At 44.5% G+C, this 17,631-nt stretch overlaps 1 protein-coding gene across 6 annotated transcripts in view; it reads right to left on the bottom strand.

Annotated features, from left to right (window-relative positions):
* Positions 1 to 17,631, bottom strand: part of vav2 (vav 2 guanine nucleotide exchange factor) — a 164,155-nt gene that overhangs the window by 11,276 nt on the left and 135,248 nt on the right. For 2 of the 6 annotated variants that reach the window (XM_062412559.1, XM_062412565.1), the window contains exons 5-16: positions 16,494 to 16,599; positions 14,900 to 14,998; positions 13,035 to 13,103; positions 11,972 to 12,072; positions 5,820 to 5,919; positions 5,034 to 5,129; positions 2,671 to 2,739; positions 2,375 to 2,461; positions 1,014 to 1,102; positions 792 to 924; positions 456 to 470; positions 45 to 154 (exon numbers count right to left, since the gene is read on the bottom strand). In XM_062412559.1, the coding sequence (XP_062268543.1) occupies positions 45 to 154; positions 456 to 470; positions 792 to 924; positions 1,014 to 1,102; positions 2,375 to 2,461; positions 2,671 to 2,739; positions 5,034 to 5,129; positions 5,820 to 5,919; positions 11,972 to 12,072; positions 13,035 to 13,103; positions 14,900 to 14,998; positions 16,494 to 16,599 (1,074 nt within the window). The remainder of the gene's footprint in view (positions 1 to 44; positions 155 to 455; positions 471 to 791; positions 925 to 1,013; positions 1,103 to 2,374; positions 2,462 to 2,670; positions 2,740 to 5,033; positions 5,130 to 5,819; positions 5,920 to 11,971; positions 12,073 to 13,034; positions 13,104 to 14,899; positions 14,999 to 16,493; positions 16,600 to 17,631) is intronic. The other 4 variants (XM_062412562.1, XM_062412566.1, XM_062412560.1 and 1 more) reach the window with 3 other exon arrangements.

Below are 17,631 nucleotides of genomic sequence, written 5' to 3'. Positions count from 1 at the left end.
ACAATGTGACACAAGCTTAATGACCACCATGTTGTTAAACTTACATGGCCATTTCAAACTGCTCCATCCACTTCCTCTTTGTGTCCTCGGTCTTGCAGAAGAACTGGAAGCCCTGCTTGCCCTGCAGGTGGATCAGGTAGAAGCCGTACGACCACTGGGGGGGGGGGGGGGGGTGGAGTGAAGAACAGAGGGCAGAGACACGTGTGGATGGCGGACAGAGATGAGCCACAGAAGCTCCTGACACAGCTTTTAAAACACTTTATGTATATGTTTCTATTATATATGATCACATTTAATTTTGAACTAAATGACGCTCCACATGCTTTAGCGATGAGTTTCACCAAAAAAGCTGGAGAGCCAATCACAGAGCTGCTGGGTACACGTGCAATCCACGGCATGATTCCCATTAAACACCTGAAGATGAGTTAAATAAAGAGGGGTCGACGTGAGCTTACCATTTTTCCACTTGACTGGTAAGCATGCAAAAAGAAAGACACCAGAGAAAGACCCAGTTACACATGCAAACATGGAGACACATGCAGATTCAACACAAAGAAATCAAATAAGCCATGTTAGTGTGATTTCATGGATCCTACGTGACCTTCATTGCATTTACATGATCTCTCAAGCATGAGGCGAGCACGATGCGTGTACTCCTCGTCTCAGTATCTGTGACCTAGCTTCAACGAGCTCCTCTGGTGCATCATGGGTAATGGTTACACAGGAAGTGTCACCAGCTGATTAGCGAAGTAAAGATCTGCAGGAGACAAAGCGCTCTGCTCGATTCTTACCTTCTTCACGTCTCGGTTGTTCAAGGGGTCGTCGGACATTTTATACGACTGCAGCTCGATGATCTCCTTCAGCTCGTAGCTGTAACCTTTCCTCTTGCAGACGATGACCACTTTATCAAACAGGAAGATGTACCTGAAGACACACACACACACGTGGGATTTGTCGTTTAAGCCGTGAGTTTTGTTTCGGTTCAGTTTCTTGTGAGAAGAGTTTGGCCTCACCGGTCCTGTTTGGTCCGGTTGACGATGGAGCAAACCTTCAGCTCCCCGTCGATCTTCGGCCTCCCGTACTCCTCCAGCTTCACCTGCTGCTTCGGTCACAAAGACACAACGGATGTCAATCCACTGCACATCAGAAAAACCTAATGAGAGACCATTAATAATGCAGCTGAATCTGACTCTCAGAGAGAATCCAAATAGATCTGTAAAGAAGTGGCGCAGCATGGAAGCTACTAATCGCAGTTTGAATCTTTAGCTCGTGTGCAAGTCCAAAATGAATCGAGTGACTTTGCACCTCAGCAACAAAACAACAGGTGTTGGATCATTGTGACAGAAAAAAGGGGGAATTGGAAAAGTGAACAACCATCTGGGATCCACACAACTCAAGACCGGGTGATTTATTGAGGACAATCCTGACAGGTGGAAGCAACGTGATGAAAAACAGTCTGGGCGGAGGAGAGAGAGAACGTGGACATTTCTCAACGAGGGGCGAGTGCTCGGTGACGAATCGCCCTGACAAACTTTATACCCCTGCCCGGTGATAACATTAGTGCCGCTGTATTAGATTCACATACACACAAAACTGGCGTCTATAAAGATGTCAAATCAGGGAATGTGACAGTGGCAGACACACACTTTTATTCACAGATATTTCTGGGGGGCTTCAAACCTTTAGTTGACAGTATGAGCAGGGAAAGAGGGAGAGAGGGAGAGAGGGAGAGAGGGAGAGAGGGAGAGAGGGACACAGGGAGAGATGGAGCAAGCGTGGAACACGTGCAGCAAAGGGCCGGATTGGAACCGGACCTGTGGCGCCCCGGAGGTTTGATGCTGGGATTTTGCCTGAATGAATTGCATCATTGCATGCGTCAACTGCGATGTCAACACTTCCCCTCATGTGCTTGTGCTCGAGGTGCGAGGGACTTGTGCCGTGTTCTCCTAAACGTCACAGCCGCAGAAAGGCAAAGAAGAAGAAGAGGAAGACGACGAGGAAGGAGAGGAAGAAGAAATGCAAACAGAGTGGTTTTCCTCCGAGACAAGCTTCAGGCTTGTGTGCACTGCTCAGCTTTGACAAAGAGTTACTTTTTTCCCACAGCTTTCTGCAGAATGCCTCGTCCTCACCAGCGATTTCTGAGATTTCCCTCCTGCAGCCATCTGGGAACCTCTGTGCTCCCTCATGTATGAAATGAATGCGGTGCCATAGAGATCCTTTAGAGTTCACAGACTCTCCAGCTTGGTGCCAAGTTAAGATAATCAAAGACGGGAAATGCAAGCGTAGACTAGGCTCAAGTCTTTAAGGCGAATTACTAAAACAAACAAATAGCAAGTAAAGCTCTGCACACACAATATTTAAAACAAATACTCACAAGATTCTCGATGGAGTTTTGGAATTCGCCGATTTTCTTCAGCGTCTCGTTGTCCCGCTTCACTTCGTTAATGTACATGGCCAAGTCCTGAGTGGAGAGACAGGGAGACTAACTTCCAGCCTGAAAGTGAGGAATCTTTCTGACAGCTGTCATATCAGGGTCAAATTCTGCTACTTCCAGCCACAGTGGCTGTTTGAAGGCATTTATGCATCTTTGGCTTTAAGCGCAGCAGAGTTCTTATGTAATATTGTTTTTTAAAATACACTCATGAATGCACAAACGTGTGTAACACCGACCTGCATCGCTTCCAGTGCCTCTTTGAGCTGCTGCCTCTCTGGACGGTCAGCTGAGTGACTTAAAAGTTCCTGCAGAGGGAGACAAGGATGATTTCGATTATTGGTCTTATTATGAAAAACAAAAGCTGGTGTTTAATACAAAAAAAATAAACACCTCGGTTGTCTCAGAGTTATGACAAGCAAAGTAAAATCCGTGCCTGCATCGTGACTAAGAGAAAAACAAAGTCTGATCAGATCTTTTGCGGTTTTGTCATCTTTTGCAGCTTCCAGGCACCGGCTCAAAATCCCATGTGACACATGACTAAACAAACTACTGTACTCTTTGAAAACCCAGTGCACGACAGTGAGCTGCACAAACCGTGTGCGTGTTCAGGTTGTGTCACTGTCGTCTCTGTTCTGAGTCAAGTGTTGCACAGGATGAGAGAGAAACTGAGGAACTACACACACACACACACAAACTACACACATTCACTGTGACTGGAATTTCTATACAGACAAATAATCCAAACTCAGTCACTATGAGGTTTTGAGTTTCCTCCTCTGACTCCTGAGGCTTTACACAGCTACAACAGACAATATCAAATATAAGTCAAAAGCTTAAAATCTCTTCTTCTCCCTGGATGAGTTTGAGATCAGTGATTTCATCTATTGTGCGATATTGTAACTGTCAATTATTTCTGGTGTTTTATTGCTTTTGTGTATTTTCTGTTCGACACTTTGGTCAAATGAGGACACCACACTATGTTGTCCTCCCGGCTGCACCCCCGATGTGCAGGCGCCCTGAACAGCCCGCCCTCCAACATGGACGTCACCCCTCACTGGCTCCCCACCAGCGAATCAGTGCCACCGGGAGGGAACCACTGTTCCACACTCTGTAACTCTTGCACAAGCTGTTTTACAGATATAAGAGTGACTGTCTCATAAAAACTCGGTGATTTCATCAAATATTCACGACCTGCTGGAAGAGAATCACCTCAGAGACCGCTGTGCTGAATTCACTGCATTCAGCTGCAGGACATGAAGAGTGAAGAGATCAGAGTGTTCACTTCACACCGTGAGCAAATAGACGTGCTGCGGTGATATGTATGCAGCATCAAGTGAGGACGGACACACATACACACAACACACACAATCTCTTTTCCCCAATCTTAACCATCACAACTTAATGCAATGCCTAACCCCTTTAAGCCCTAAAACTAAATCAAACCGTTCTCGCTCCTAACTCTCTCTCTGTCTCTCTCTCTCACAAATCCACAGACACACACACTCACACAGACACACACGGAGGATCCTGTCGCTCTGACAATGCCCAGGGCCTCGGCAGCTCAGCAGTGTTCTCCTGCAAAGCTGTGGGAAGCAGTGAAATGGGCTGAATTTAATCTGATTAGCTCACAGTTGATTTGACTCCAGTGCCTTGCTGAGCCTCCTGCAGCGGTTCGATTCAAACAAACACCAGAGAAGGTGCAGGGCTGGCTCTCTCTCTCTCTCTCTCTCTCTCTCTCTGTGTGTGTGTGGACCTGCAATGGCCACCTGACACAAACACATCTCGCCTCCCTCCCCCCCGGTCATTATGCAACGCATCATAAACTCATACGCTCATCCATAATTGAGATGCAACGTCAATTACTCTCTGGGAGTATTTGCAGTGCTCAGTTTGTTTTATACTTGAAGACCAGGAGGGGCGCTGCCGGGAGAAACACTGGCTGAGGTCAGATATTGTGATTTAACACATTAGCATAACGGGTAAAAGGGCTTCAATTAATGATGAGAACCACAAGTAGCTTATCAGTTTTCATGAATGGTTACAACAAAATCCTGAAAAGATTCAAATCTTTACAAATTCAAATCGTCCAAAAAGGAAAGTAATAAACTAATGAATAATGAAAATAGCCAAGGCAAGTTAAATGCCAACTAACAGCTTGTGTGACTGTATCTGAGTCCAAGTTGTTGGTTCGCTGTTTACAAAGCCAACAAACACTGTTTCATGTGGCAAGGTCAAACGTCTGGAAAGAGAATCACAGTGCTGGTGAAAAACCAGAAGAACAACAACAACTTCCAGAAACTGCTGAAGCTCTGAGACAAGAAAAGAGTCAACAGGGCAGGAAGTGATTAAAGCCAACAATAAAAACAAGTTACAAGTGGAAAAATCTGACTTTATTCCACAGTGATCGGCCTTAAATCCTCAGTTTGAGGCAGGAATCTCCTCAGTGACATTTAAAAACAGTTCATTTCAGTCTGCTTCATCCAAGGAGATACAATTCCTTCAACTATTCGATGACAGAGGGTTATTAATCATATATTATGACTTAAAAGCCATCTTCTTCTTCATATTGCAGGTGTAAGAGACGTGTGAAGCTTCCTACCTTCAGTAGTAGGTGATACTTGAGGACCCTCTGCATGGGAACCACCAGGAGATCCTGCAGCTTGAACTTCCCCTCCTGCACCTTCAGGGTACATTCCTGCAGGGCGACAACACGAGCAGCAGCAGCAGAGCAGTCGTTACACATAATGCACCATTGTGAATTTCCCCCCAACAAACAAGCACTCATTCATTATTGAATTGTTCATCATGGCTTGTTGCACCGGGCTGTTGCTTCCACACATTCACGCGACTCCATTAACAACAATGAGGCCAGTTTATTCTTCCAGGGTTCTGCCACAATTAGCTCGCAGGCCGATTCCTGAATTCCTCTGGATAATGTTTTACATTTTCATATTCTGGCTCCAGAAGAAACTGTCTTTTGTTGGAATCTTCCTATAATGCTCCCTCACAGAAATAAGTGAGTTTTTCAGCTTTTATAGCTGTGAGGCAACAAAACCTGCTAATTGAAGATTTTAGTGTGAGGCATCAACTGGAAGCTGTGACTCTTCTACAAAGGGAGTTATAATCATCTGGTTCTGTTTGTCAACAGCTCCCACAGTCAGTTCTCTGGCCAGGCTGAGCAGGGTGTTAGCTTTACGCTATCATTAATTCAGATTCTGCTAAAAGATTCTGGTTTGGAGAAGGTCGGGGAATAGGAGTTGAAATAGTTCCGCTGTGTTGCAGTAGAAATAAACTCTAAATATCTCAGTTGTACACTGCCCTTCACTATTTATATTTCAATCATGAGGGTATTACTTTAAAGTTGGATTGTTATATTTGACATTACCTCCACTTTAATCTTGACGTCCTCCCGCGTCGCTATTAGCTCATCCAGTGTCTTCTGGGCGTTTTCCATGTGACTGCAGTACTTACCATAGATCAACAACCTGGAGAACGACAACATGCAACAACTGTTAAACCCGACACTCGTCTTTATCTTGTTGCCCTGCAGGGAACATTGAGAGGAATCTGCACATTTTGTTGAATATCTGTAAATGTTTGACCCCCGGGTGCTTCTGCCACATGCAAAGGTCAAACTCACGTTATGTCTACACCTTGAAATATACTGTGAAGTGATGGAGGAACAATCTACTCAATAAATAAACCTCCAGTCATTGTTCCAGGTGGGGATCTGACTTTGCTCGTCCTGTGAGAGAATTGTTCAAAGCTCACGACATTTTTCATAATATAAAAATGAGGCCTTAATAAGTGCTAATGAATCCTTTAAATCTTTTTTCATAAAGACACAGAGACAAAGAAGGAGATATCGCTGCTTGAGTCCACAATCATCTCTGAACTGGTTCGCGTCCCGGAGCCTTGAGGCAAAGCCCCGCCGACTCATTTTAAGATTAATAACACAATTTGAGAGGTCAGCCTGAGGATCACTTTGCACTATGGGGGCAGATAAATGAATATGTGAATACATGTATTATGATTAGGAATAGATGTGAATACCATGAATAAATAATGACTGGATTCTCATCCCTGGGCAATATTTGGAGGAGCGGCCTCCTCTAGCAAATACGCCGTAATCACAGAGCCCGAATGAAAGATGCTGTGTTTTATCAGTTGTTGCTCTTATCAGCACGAGAGAGGCAGGGAGAGAATCTCTTAATTTCCAGCAGCGAGGATATGAGAGCAGTGCTCATTAGATATTACAATGGGAGCCTGACACAGATCTGTGGGGTCGGAAGGGAGGGAGTTGAAAGTCATCTCGCCCGGAGGAAGCCGGCACACATTCCTCACTCTCGCTGAGTCAAAGTAGGGCATTGGCACGGCTGGTTCGGTGCCAAACGCCCCCTGGTGGTGTTGGCACTCACTCTCTCAATCTGAGCCTTGAATGGGGGGTAAGGGGGGGTGCAGAGAGCTGGCAGCCCGAAGACTTAATCAGGCTTCTGATAGATGTGTGACGCAGACAAACAGTCTGACAGGGGAGAGGTTGTGTGACGGAGCAACGGTGCAACAATGTGGAGTGAAATACAAATCATGATCACATGGATTCCTGCTCTGTGGTCATATATACACACAGATACAGACATTATTTATACCACTTATGCTTTAGGGATCAACTGCAGCCAATCCCAGCTGACACTGCGTGAGAGCCGTTCTGTCAAGGAAGCTCACATTCACACCTAAAGTCAATCTAAAGTCTCCAATTAACCAAACCCCACTGTGCATGACTTTGGGCTGTGAGAGGAAGCTGGAAACAGAAGGAGGGAACATGCACAGCTCCAAATAGAACGACCATGAACAGCTGGGGATGTTCCCTGCAGTGGAATTGGGTTCAAGACAAACACTGACTCTTAAAGTTATAAAATACCATATTTAACACTTTAATAGTTCTGTGAGTAGATTTTAAAAATGATTTCAGTTTGACATTGCTCTTCTCAAAACTCGTACAAAAAGGAACAAACTGCTGATTCTCCATTAATAATACAAAAGCATCTCTCCACATGAATTATTCCGCTGCAGAAATTGTTTCTAAAATGTCGAGGCTGTAAAACGTGTGATTCAGAGTCATGTTTTTGCCAGAGGTGCAAATGTGAACACGGAAGAACAAACCCGCTCCTTAAAAGCAGCGTTTCCATTACACCCCTCCCAACAGATCTACCAGGAACCATCACTGGAGCCCAGGCAGGAGTTCTGAGTAAGGACCCCCTGCAGAGAGGCTCCCACCCTGCATGGTTAAACCAGCCGGGGGCAAAATCCTGCCCCTGATTAAGACTTGATCCACGGTTGGAGAGACAGCTCCCCTTAGCTCCTCCCGCTCCTCAAGGACTGCAAAGTGATTGAGATTAATGGGGGCTTTGATCAATTAGAAGACGGGCAGGCGGACCGAGGATCCAGGGGCGCGTGCCAGAGACGCCCATCATAAAGACGGGACACAAAAATGACGTGGAGGTCTTCTTTAAAGAAGCTGCTCCATGACAGGAATGCAAAGTGCTCAGGCTGCTGCTGTGAACGGGGGAATCTTTGTGGCAGTAAAAGAAAATGTGGGGAAGACGAGGAATAAGAGGCCCGAGACAGCCAGAACCATGACGCTGTGCTGGGGACACTTTTAGAGCACATGTGTTATATGGTTCAATCTCATCCCTCTCATCAAACACATTGTTGTTTTCAGCAAAAGTTTGTCACTACATTGGGGGAAAATAAAGTTCCCAACCGTGTGCAAACTGGGTTGGATGTATTCATATTGTGTTTCATGCAAACAGACCAGTGTGGATAAATCAGAGATTAGAGTTGTGTCTTCAGCATCATGGGAAGATTTAAAAAAAAAAAAACTAGAACATTAACGACATCAGCCGAAAATAAATAAATCTTGTTGGTTTTTATAGAGCACATAATTAACGGTATTGCTTCCTGGCATCAAAACATCTCACCCGAGCTGTTTTAATCAGACACAACTCATCAGGAAAAGGTTAATGTGCAAAAATGTGAATGTTATTTTTAATAACAGCTTTTCCTCGGAGACGTGAGACCTCTTCACCGAGACAGGCAGTGGGACAAAGGAGCTGATGACATGTTACCACACTGCAGCCATCATCAGTCTGTGATGGGCACTTTCTCCTCTTGACACCTTGTAGACACACGTCAGAGCGGGAGGTAAGTATTCACCATTTCCTGTTTTCTACCCCGCGGCTCTGCTTGAATATTCACCCACTAAAATACTCTGTTAAAAAAAATATAATCGAGTCCTGAATGTTCGGAATATTTTTAATTAAATTGCAAATCTTAATATAGCACTGAAGCGTCTTTCCAGCCTTTTGCAAAAGCAACTAAAGAAACCTTGAGAGATTGGAAATGCTGTAAAATGATTCACTCTGAACATCTCACGTGGAATATTCACTCAGCCGAGCTGTAAAAGCTCCAGAGTTCTCCACAGCTGAGCGTAAATAATAAAAACGCTTCCTTGTTTTTGCACCTTCCGTCTGCGTCTGAGCAAACATTGATTTTCCTCACACGGATAAGAGTGGAAATATGAATACGATACAGTTTCTCGACAACGAGGAGGGGAAAGCAGAGGATTATGTGTTAATATGCATTTCATTGATTATTCCTTCTCACTGAGCCGAGTGGAAATATGAATAAGATGCAGCTAAGGGACAACGAGGATGGAGCAGGGAGGATTTTATGTCGAGGGAAACAAAATAAAAGTTATCTCAGTCCTCGAGGCAGCAGGACGAGGCCCATTAACTTTTAATTGTTAAATCGCAAATAAAAGCATTTTTATTTTCTCCGATTAGGACCAATTGGCAAGTTTTCACTCGGGCCATTAGAGAAGCTGCAGCAGTACAACATTCAATTTGCAAACAAGAAAAAAAGGCAAAGCAAAGCACGGCGGCATCCAGACAGCAGACTGGTTCTGGAGTTTCCCTCTGGGCGGTGGAGTTTGCTGGTGCAGTGAAAACTTGCTGTACATATTGTTTCTCGGGCACCGGCGTTATCGCCCTGCTGTGCTGGCCTCTTTCATAATGAGGATGCTGTCTCGCACGCTCTTTCACAGGAAATGCAATTTGGAGTAGCGGCGCCCTGGGCCTTCACCCCCGCCCCCCCGCCCCGGCTGAGCCCCTTCGAGCCGAGCACAGGCGACTGAGGAAATCTCCCGGCAAACCAAAAGTGACAGGGTTGTGGAACCAGCTAATATTCTGGGACACGTGGCATTGGGACCCCCTCACCTCCACTCAGCGTACCCAGCATACAGTAGATGGAGGAGAACAAAGAGCGAGGACCTCCGATGAAGAGGCTCCGTGATTAGGCATGGCGAGGACAGGAGGGGAAGAAGATTACTCCAGGAAATGAGTTGGGGAAAGTTGCAAATGAGGACATCAACAAGAGGGCACTTAGACGCCCGTTTGGTTCGTAGAGCTCCTCTGGTTCTGCCTGTTTACGGATGGAGGAGTCGTCGTTCGAGATAAACCGGTGACATTTTCAACGTGGCATTCACCTCAATGACAAATCCGGAGAAAGGGCTTTTCGTCTTTCGCGGTGATGTGAGAGAAAAAACAGAAACAAGCACATTGTTGCAAAAAGGTCACGGGGACTTACAAGCAGAGATAAGCAAATTATTTATGCAGAGGCAGGTCCTCAGGAAAATTGCCAAGCTGCTTGATGAGAGCGGCGCCGAGCGGATCCAAATCCCCCCCGGTCACTGTTGTTTATGACCACGGAGACACCGCGGCCGGCCGATAATGAGGGAGGTAAAGATGTCAATCACACGCAGGGAATCAAAGCCTGTGACGCACGGAATCTGCAAATCTAATGAATCCCCCTTTTCTCTAAATAACCCTGCGTCGCATTTTGGAAAATGTCGCCGAGGGTGATTTATAACAATGAATGCTTTACGATAAGCACATTTGGTTATGAATAGAAGGTAAATGTGACATTTCTGTCGGAGAGGGAAGGTTAAAATCCATCACACAACAAACAGGTTGAGCTGTTTACAGACTAGCACTGAACTCCGGGGGCTGAGTGTGAGGATGCTAATGGCCGAATCAGTTGCTCCGGAGTTTTTTAGAGGGAGGAAAAACTCCGGAGTGAGATGAGCGAATACAAATATCTCAGGATGAGTAGGAGGCAACATGTAGAAGATGCTGAAGAAGACATCATCTTGGGAAGACAACGAGATTCGAGAGCTCTTGGTGATGGAGATTAAGCTGTGGAACCTTTGCCTGTGTTTCTTCATCCCTGAAAGACGAAGTCCAGATGTTGGTCCAGAAGATGTCCTCAACCATTTAACCGGACAAGAATCTAGTAATTGTAGAAACCATAATTCCTGTCGCCCTCTCCTCTCACATCTCCCTTCCGGAGCTTTCATGGTCCAGGTCCTGTATACTGGGACCTTCGCCAGACTGGACCTTATCTGGGATTGCGTGCAAAGGACGACTTCAGCCCAGCGCTCAATCAGATCAGAGAGTCAGACGAGCTGAACGAGGGAGTGGGAGCGTGTGCATGTGAGATGGCGGGACAGAGTAAGGGCCTGCTTCCGTCTATTAAATAAACAGAGTTTGTCGTGTCACACCCACTTTGCATTACACGGCCCTCCAGGCTTAAGGAGGAGGCCTGCGACGAGCCTGTTACCTATGCAAACTGACATCACCCACAGAAATGCAGCGGCTGTCTGATTAAGTGTGCCATCGGGATCGCCTGGCAGAGGGAATATCAGACTTAGGTATGCAAGAACAGGTAGAGGCACACGTGCAGGGGGGGGGGGGGGACTCGCTCCTGCAGTAATGAGTGCATCATTCCAAGGGTCGGATCCACGGCCGAGGATGAAATAATGACCGGGGCCAGAACCTATCATCACCATCATTACGATTACCTGTGAAGCAGCCCCCCCCCCGGGATGCAATTTATCCACACGTTGCTCAGCAGCTGTGCTACACAGAAACTCATCTGAGACAAAAGTAGAAGAGTTTTCTAATCCAAAACCTCTAAAGTCTCTAAAATCCTTCACTTTTCAATCAATCCGGTGGAAACGAGCTGGTTGTGAGAATTCGGTTTGAGATGGAATGGATACGGCAGATGGCTGCGAAGGCTTATTTCATTCATCCTAAGGATTAAAACTTAGAAATAATATCATTTACAGGAAAATCCAATGCAAGGAAAACACAATGCACGACGTTGTGGCTGCACAAGGGGACTACAGGAATGGGACTGTGACACGCTAATGCTTTCCTGAAAGGATTTATTCTGATTGTTTCGGTTGAAAGAGCAACAATATATGCTTACTCAGCTTTCTTTGCTGTTTTAACCTGTTTACTCTCTGAACATTAATCCCATCAATCCTCCGACTCCCAGCATGGCCAGAAGAAATACCTTGTTTTATTTCAATTAGCTTTAAGGGGATTTTAACTATATAAGCAAAAAAAAAAAAACATAGCCCCGGAAGCCTCACGCAGGGTGTGTGTAGACATTGTGTTTGGATTGTAGGTGACAAACCTTTCTTTGAAGTCCAGGAAGATCTTCCCGAGGCCACTTCCTCCGGTGACCATGTTCAGGTCGATGCCTCGCAGAAGAGCAAAGTGGACTCTGATCACTTCCTGAGCAGAAACCACAATAAAGAGTTAAACACTGTCACATTCATTGATGGATCTATACATAAACATACATATATACATTATATACACATGGTTATAGATTACGAGGTACAGTGGGTCTGCAAAGGAAGTGTGTTTGTTCCAATGTTCAGGATGTTATTTATTATGCATAACTTCTTCTTTATTAATAAATGGCTCACATATATAGTTTAAATTCTATTGTTGAAAAGAGATTCTCTCAAACATGTGGACGCTGCAGTTTTTAACACACATCCCTCAGATACAAATAAAAACATAGTGTACCTATAAATGATTTATTATATTTATTATTTAATGTCTCTAGCAGGTACCGACAGCTGCAGGACAGTGAATGGGGATCTGAACAAACTACAGTAGCTGTGTTCATTCTGCTGAAGGTCACCAGTGCTACAGTGAGGTTTTATTGATGTGTCTTTAATTTAACAGTCACTGGACAACAACACGCTCTTTGGCACCGAGGAGTAAACACTTGTTTACACAAACAATTCATTGTTGGCTTTGGCGAAGCGTCATCCATTAAGCTAACTGGGACAGTGTAACCGACACTGGAATCGAACGCAGATGAAAAACACTCTAGTTTTTTGGTTCACGTTTTAATTTTGAGAGCAGACTAAAGAACAGGTGTTTATTTTGAGTCCTGGAACCAAATGTGTCCATGAACCACTGCAAATATTTCAGAATTAATAAAAAATAAAGAGATTTTTCCTCTTTTCTGTAACTGTAATGAAAACTTGACATCAGATCACCTCTGCACACCGAGTGGTGAATTTGCATGAACACCCACGACGCACACACTGAATAAACCACACATCCTCTCATTCATCCATCCATCCATCCATACACACATTCAATTATTCACTCGCTGTGTCACAAATCCGGGGCTGTGCTGTATAGAAATCCTTTTCTCCGCTCGAGCGATCACTCACCTCGAGGTTGACAAAGATCGCCTCCATGTCCTGTGGACTCAACACTTGCTTCAGAGGGATCATGTAGTTCTTCAAGGGAAAAAACAAGACATGATGAGTCAGGGACATTTCTTCTTTCATACAACATAGGAATAGATTTCCTCTTAAAAGCTTGAATAGAAACTCAGAGTTGATAGATTTATCAATGAAATGACGTACAGCTCCGGCGAAGCTTTTAGCAGATCTGAGAACTGAAAGTGAACCGAGAGAACATCAATACCAGGGTACGCAGTAAAAGTACTCGATATACTTCTGCTCACAGGGTGTGTGGTGTTAGTTGATTTCACTGTTAAAACACTGAGCGTGTCATAAACACACCGTGTACAGCTGCTCTCTTCCAGGAGGAAGAAGTCCGCCTGTTCCTTCTCCAGCTCTGTTTTACGGTTGTCACATTCCATCATCATCATAATAACAAATAGACGAACGAAGAAGCAATGAAGAGATGACGGGCTTTATTAACCCCAACTCAATTAAGCTTAACGAGTCCTCTGATCATAGGAAGGTTATTTATTCCTCTTCCGGTCTCGTGTTGGTCTGAAGCGGCAAACGCAGAACACACATTTAGTTTAATGAAATTAGCGAAGCGGATGATTTGTGGCTCTCCATCAAATCGAGAATGAAATCTGTCGGCGGGGAAACTAACGCGTGGGCAGCGCAGATCTTAACAATGGTTCATTACCACACAGAGAACTGGTGTGTGTGGGTTTGTGTGTGTATGTGCTTCCTTAAACACAGAATTTGTAGGTAGTGATATTGAGGGTAGGGATGTTACTTCAGTGAATTTCCTGATTATGGTACTTTACAGTGTTTACAGGGCTAGTTTAGGCAAAAAGTTAAACGTATATACGGAAGAGGACTGAACCTTCTGTCTGTCCCCTGAGTTCCTTTCGTCTTTATTCGTGCAATCGGAGCAGTACCACTGGAAATCATGTGGGGGCAATGTAGCCAATAGTTCGAGAGAGATAATCATAGGAGAAGAGAAAGGAATGTCAACAATGGCAGGACTTTTTGAGGAAAGACATGAGCTGGTCCTAAACTCCAGGCGTCTCTCCGACCCTAGTGCGTACATAAACACAAGCTCCTCCCCAACGGTGGCCAGTTAAGTTGATGTCGGAGACTCTGCGCCGCCCTCTAGTGGACGTATCGCTTAACAAACCATGAAAACGTAAAGGAAGCGTGTAAGAATGTGGTCAGTGACAGCGACATTATTTGAAACAGACTCTTTCTGTTCATTAAAGCATCAAAAATGAGTCATAAAGCTTGTGTGAGAATCTAACAGGAGCAAACACTGAAGTGAAAACACTAAAGGGAGTTGTATTTCAAATCGATACACAAGCATGTGGTGGAGGTGAAAATTAATTTCATGAAGAATACATGAATAAATAAAAGAAATGTCAGAAGAATGTGTAACAAAAGGGGGATGCTAGCGTAAAACATTTTAGCAGCTATAATACATTTGGTAAAGCTCTTATTCTGAAAAGATTACCGTTTTCCTGTTTCGGAAACAAACAATGACAAGTTTCTCAACCTCTCCAAAATAAGATCCGTTTTAGGAGATGCAATTTGTGTAATGTGTGTTAAGATAGTGTGTTTGTATGTGTGTGTGTGTGTGTGTGTGTTCACGTGTACTTAAAGCCGCGGGGCTCAGTGTCACTTCGGGAGGCTGAGCCAGTAATAACCGCATCGATTACCTCCTGTGACATTTCTGCTCCCAAGTCAATCTGCCGATAGCTGACATTTCCCTGCTGCGACCCGGAGCTCACAGAAGGAAACACAACACTTCTTGTACCTGGATTTAAAATAAATGAAGTTTTACACACACTCACCTTCTCTATGTCCTCCAGAGTCTTGTAGTACTTTGCCTCCGTCTCCTGGATCTCCACCAAGCAGCAGTTCCTCTTGTCATCTTCCGTCATACCCATTTTCTATAGTGACAACCAATCAGGACAAAGGGACTGTAAATGATCACGTATGAACTCCGTCATGCTTCTCTTCATCCGGGTTTTTTTATCATTTGCAGTTTGCGCACGATCGTTTCATTCTCGGTGTTTCACTGAAAGATTATACATGAAAATAATATCTACAGTAAAAAGCTACAAGAATTTTATGATGATCTTTATACAAAGGGAATTCAAGCTTGAGACAATTTACTACAAATCACAGTACTTTACAACTGACTTTGCAGTATCTAGGTGGATATTGTTCTGCAAGAATATCTTAGTGGAAACCAAATCTTTTACTTCATTATCAATTTATTTACGGCTTCTTTAATACGTAAATTTACCAACACATTCAAGACGTAATTAAGTTCCAGTAATCTCTCCACGAGGTTGTTTTTTTCCAGGGACTTCTGGGTAACATAATTGAATATGTAATTTCCTGTTTGGAAATTAGTCATTAACATCAACTGCTGGAACAGAAGCTAAATGCACTTATTAATTAACTCGATTTCCAAATCAAGACTGAACCAGATGGAAAATTCACACGTAAGAAGACGGACTGAGTACAGCTGCTGGCGAGGTTTGGATAACGTGAGGTGTGGAGGACACAGAAGCAGCTTTGTGTGTGTGGGTTTGTGTGTGTATGTGTGTGTGAGTGAGGCATTATGTGTATGTATATGAAGATGTATCAAGTTCCAGCCATCCAAGCAGACTGCACATAGTGGGAGGATGGAGTCAAGATACAAACGTTTCTCATGAGGCCTGATGTCTAAATGTGTGTGTGTTACTGTGTGTGTGTGTGTGTGTGTGTACGTATACATGCTCATTCTGTAGAGAAAGAACAACATCACGTAATGCATATTCTGAGTGACTCACTCTAATGAGCCAGGTTAAACACACACACACAGTTGTTATTCTATACTGTGGCAGTGATATGAGCGTCTTTAAAGCTGAGTCATCATCTAAGTCCCCTGGCAGGATAACATGTGTTTTTGTCTCATGCTTTGAGGTCGGACGCCTCAGCCGGTGGGTCCTATAGGTCACGTCGAGTCAGCTGACGTCTCTGATTGGCCCTGAGTCACACTCGGGAGCGGATGAAGTCACTAATATAATTGGCCTCTCCTTCTCTTGGGACAATATGAGTGTGTTTTAAAGGACTGTGATGGAGGGAGGTCACTGACAGGTTGGGAGTGTGTGGGGGGGGGGGTTGAGTCACAAACACAGCGGCACTCACCTGCATGTATCTGATCTGCAGCGTGAGGGAGGCAAAGCAGCGCCAGTCATTAAACACACAAACAGTGTACGACAACAATGTAAGTGTTGTCAATGAAACCACGCAAAAGAAAAGCCCTGAACACTATCAGAGTCTTACATTGAAAACACCTGTAATAATATTCACAGTACAAACACTTATAAGATCTATAAATAATCAAATATACACAATGATTCAAAGGGAGATTTGATGGCACTAGGTTCTCACCATGGGTTGTCGTACTTCCACCTTAATAATGTCCTCATAGATGTCGTCCCCATCGTCGTCGCAGGGGACACAGTCGTAGATGTCGTCCTCGCCCAAATCATGTTCACTGGGAAATAAGAAAAACCCAGAAACAAACATGTTAGATGAAAAGATCTAAACTCAACCCGTCCAATGGAGGAGGGAGAGCAAACATCCTTCAAATATGGTTTTCTTCTGGTACCAAATTGCCGAGTTCACAGCCGGTGGCCACTTGATCTGAACTCAACCACAGCTCACAGAGGATGAATCCTTCTTCTGCCCAACAAGTGTTCATAGGTCCAATTTAAACTGATCGAAGAGCGGCAGCGAGCAGTCAAACCAAGAACAAGCTCAATATCGTTCCCGACCCGGATCTGAAGAGCGGTGCAGTCAGAGGGGCCTCCGCGGGCCCCCCCGACATTCACAAACCTCCACTGAGCTGTGTCACTGAATGGTGGCATTTCTCTTTAATGAGTTGATGTCGCTCTGGCACCCGGCTTCCCAACTGACCTTTAATTAGGCGAGCAGCCAGCAGAGCACAGACAGTCACTGTGGAGAGCAGCATCTACTGGGAAACATGCTCCAGGAGCCGACACTGCATCTCCCTGTGCTGCGTGACGTCAACGCGGTTATTGTTCGGTGAAACATATTGCAGCAGTTGAGATGCCTCAGCAGGAAAATGCTTCTGGCCACAACGGGCCTATATGGATGTATTTAATAAGCAGGGAGCTTTAAGTCTTAAAAGAAAAGAGGAAATAATCTATTAAAAATCCGGTAAACAAACTGGAAAGGCACTCAGAAGAGCGAGGAACCCCGCCAAGGCCCAACAGTCCCCTTGTGAAACTGTGGTTAAAAAACTGCTACATATGGAATTTGACTTGGATCTGCACCAAACCGCACACACTCATTGATATTGGCTCTCTAGATGTGGCCTTTTTCTTTTTAAATCAAGATCGATGAATTATTCCCTGGGAAATTGGGGAAAATGTCAATTTGTTTGGATTCAGTTCAAAAATGTAATGAGTGTTTTCTTGGCCCATGTCCCATTCCTCCATCAGGTTTAGTGCCAATCTGTTAGTTTGATTTTACTATTACTATATCAACTGTAAGTATCCTGAAG

The sequence above is a fragment of the Platichthys flesus genome, chromosome 19 (assembly GCF_949316205.1).
Source record: "Platichthys flesus chromosome 19, fPlaFle2.1, whole genome shotgun sequence".
Classification (NCBI taxonomy): Eukaryota; Metazoa; Chordata; class Actinopteri; order Pleuronectiformes; family Pleuronectidae; genus Platichthys; species Platichthys flesus.
Note: the sequence above shows the minus strand (reverse complement) of the source record. Positions and strands in the feature narration are given on the sequence as shown.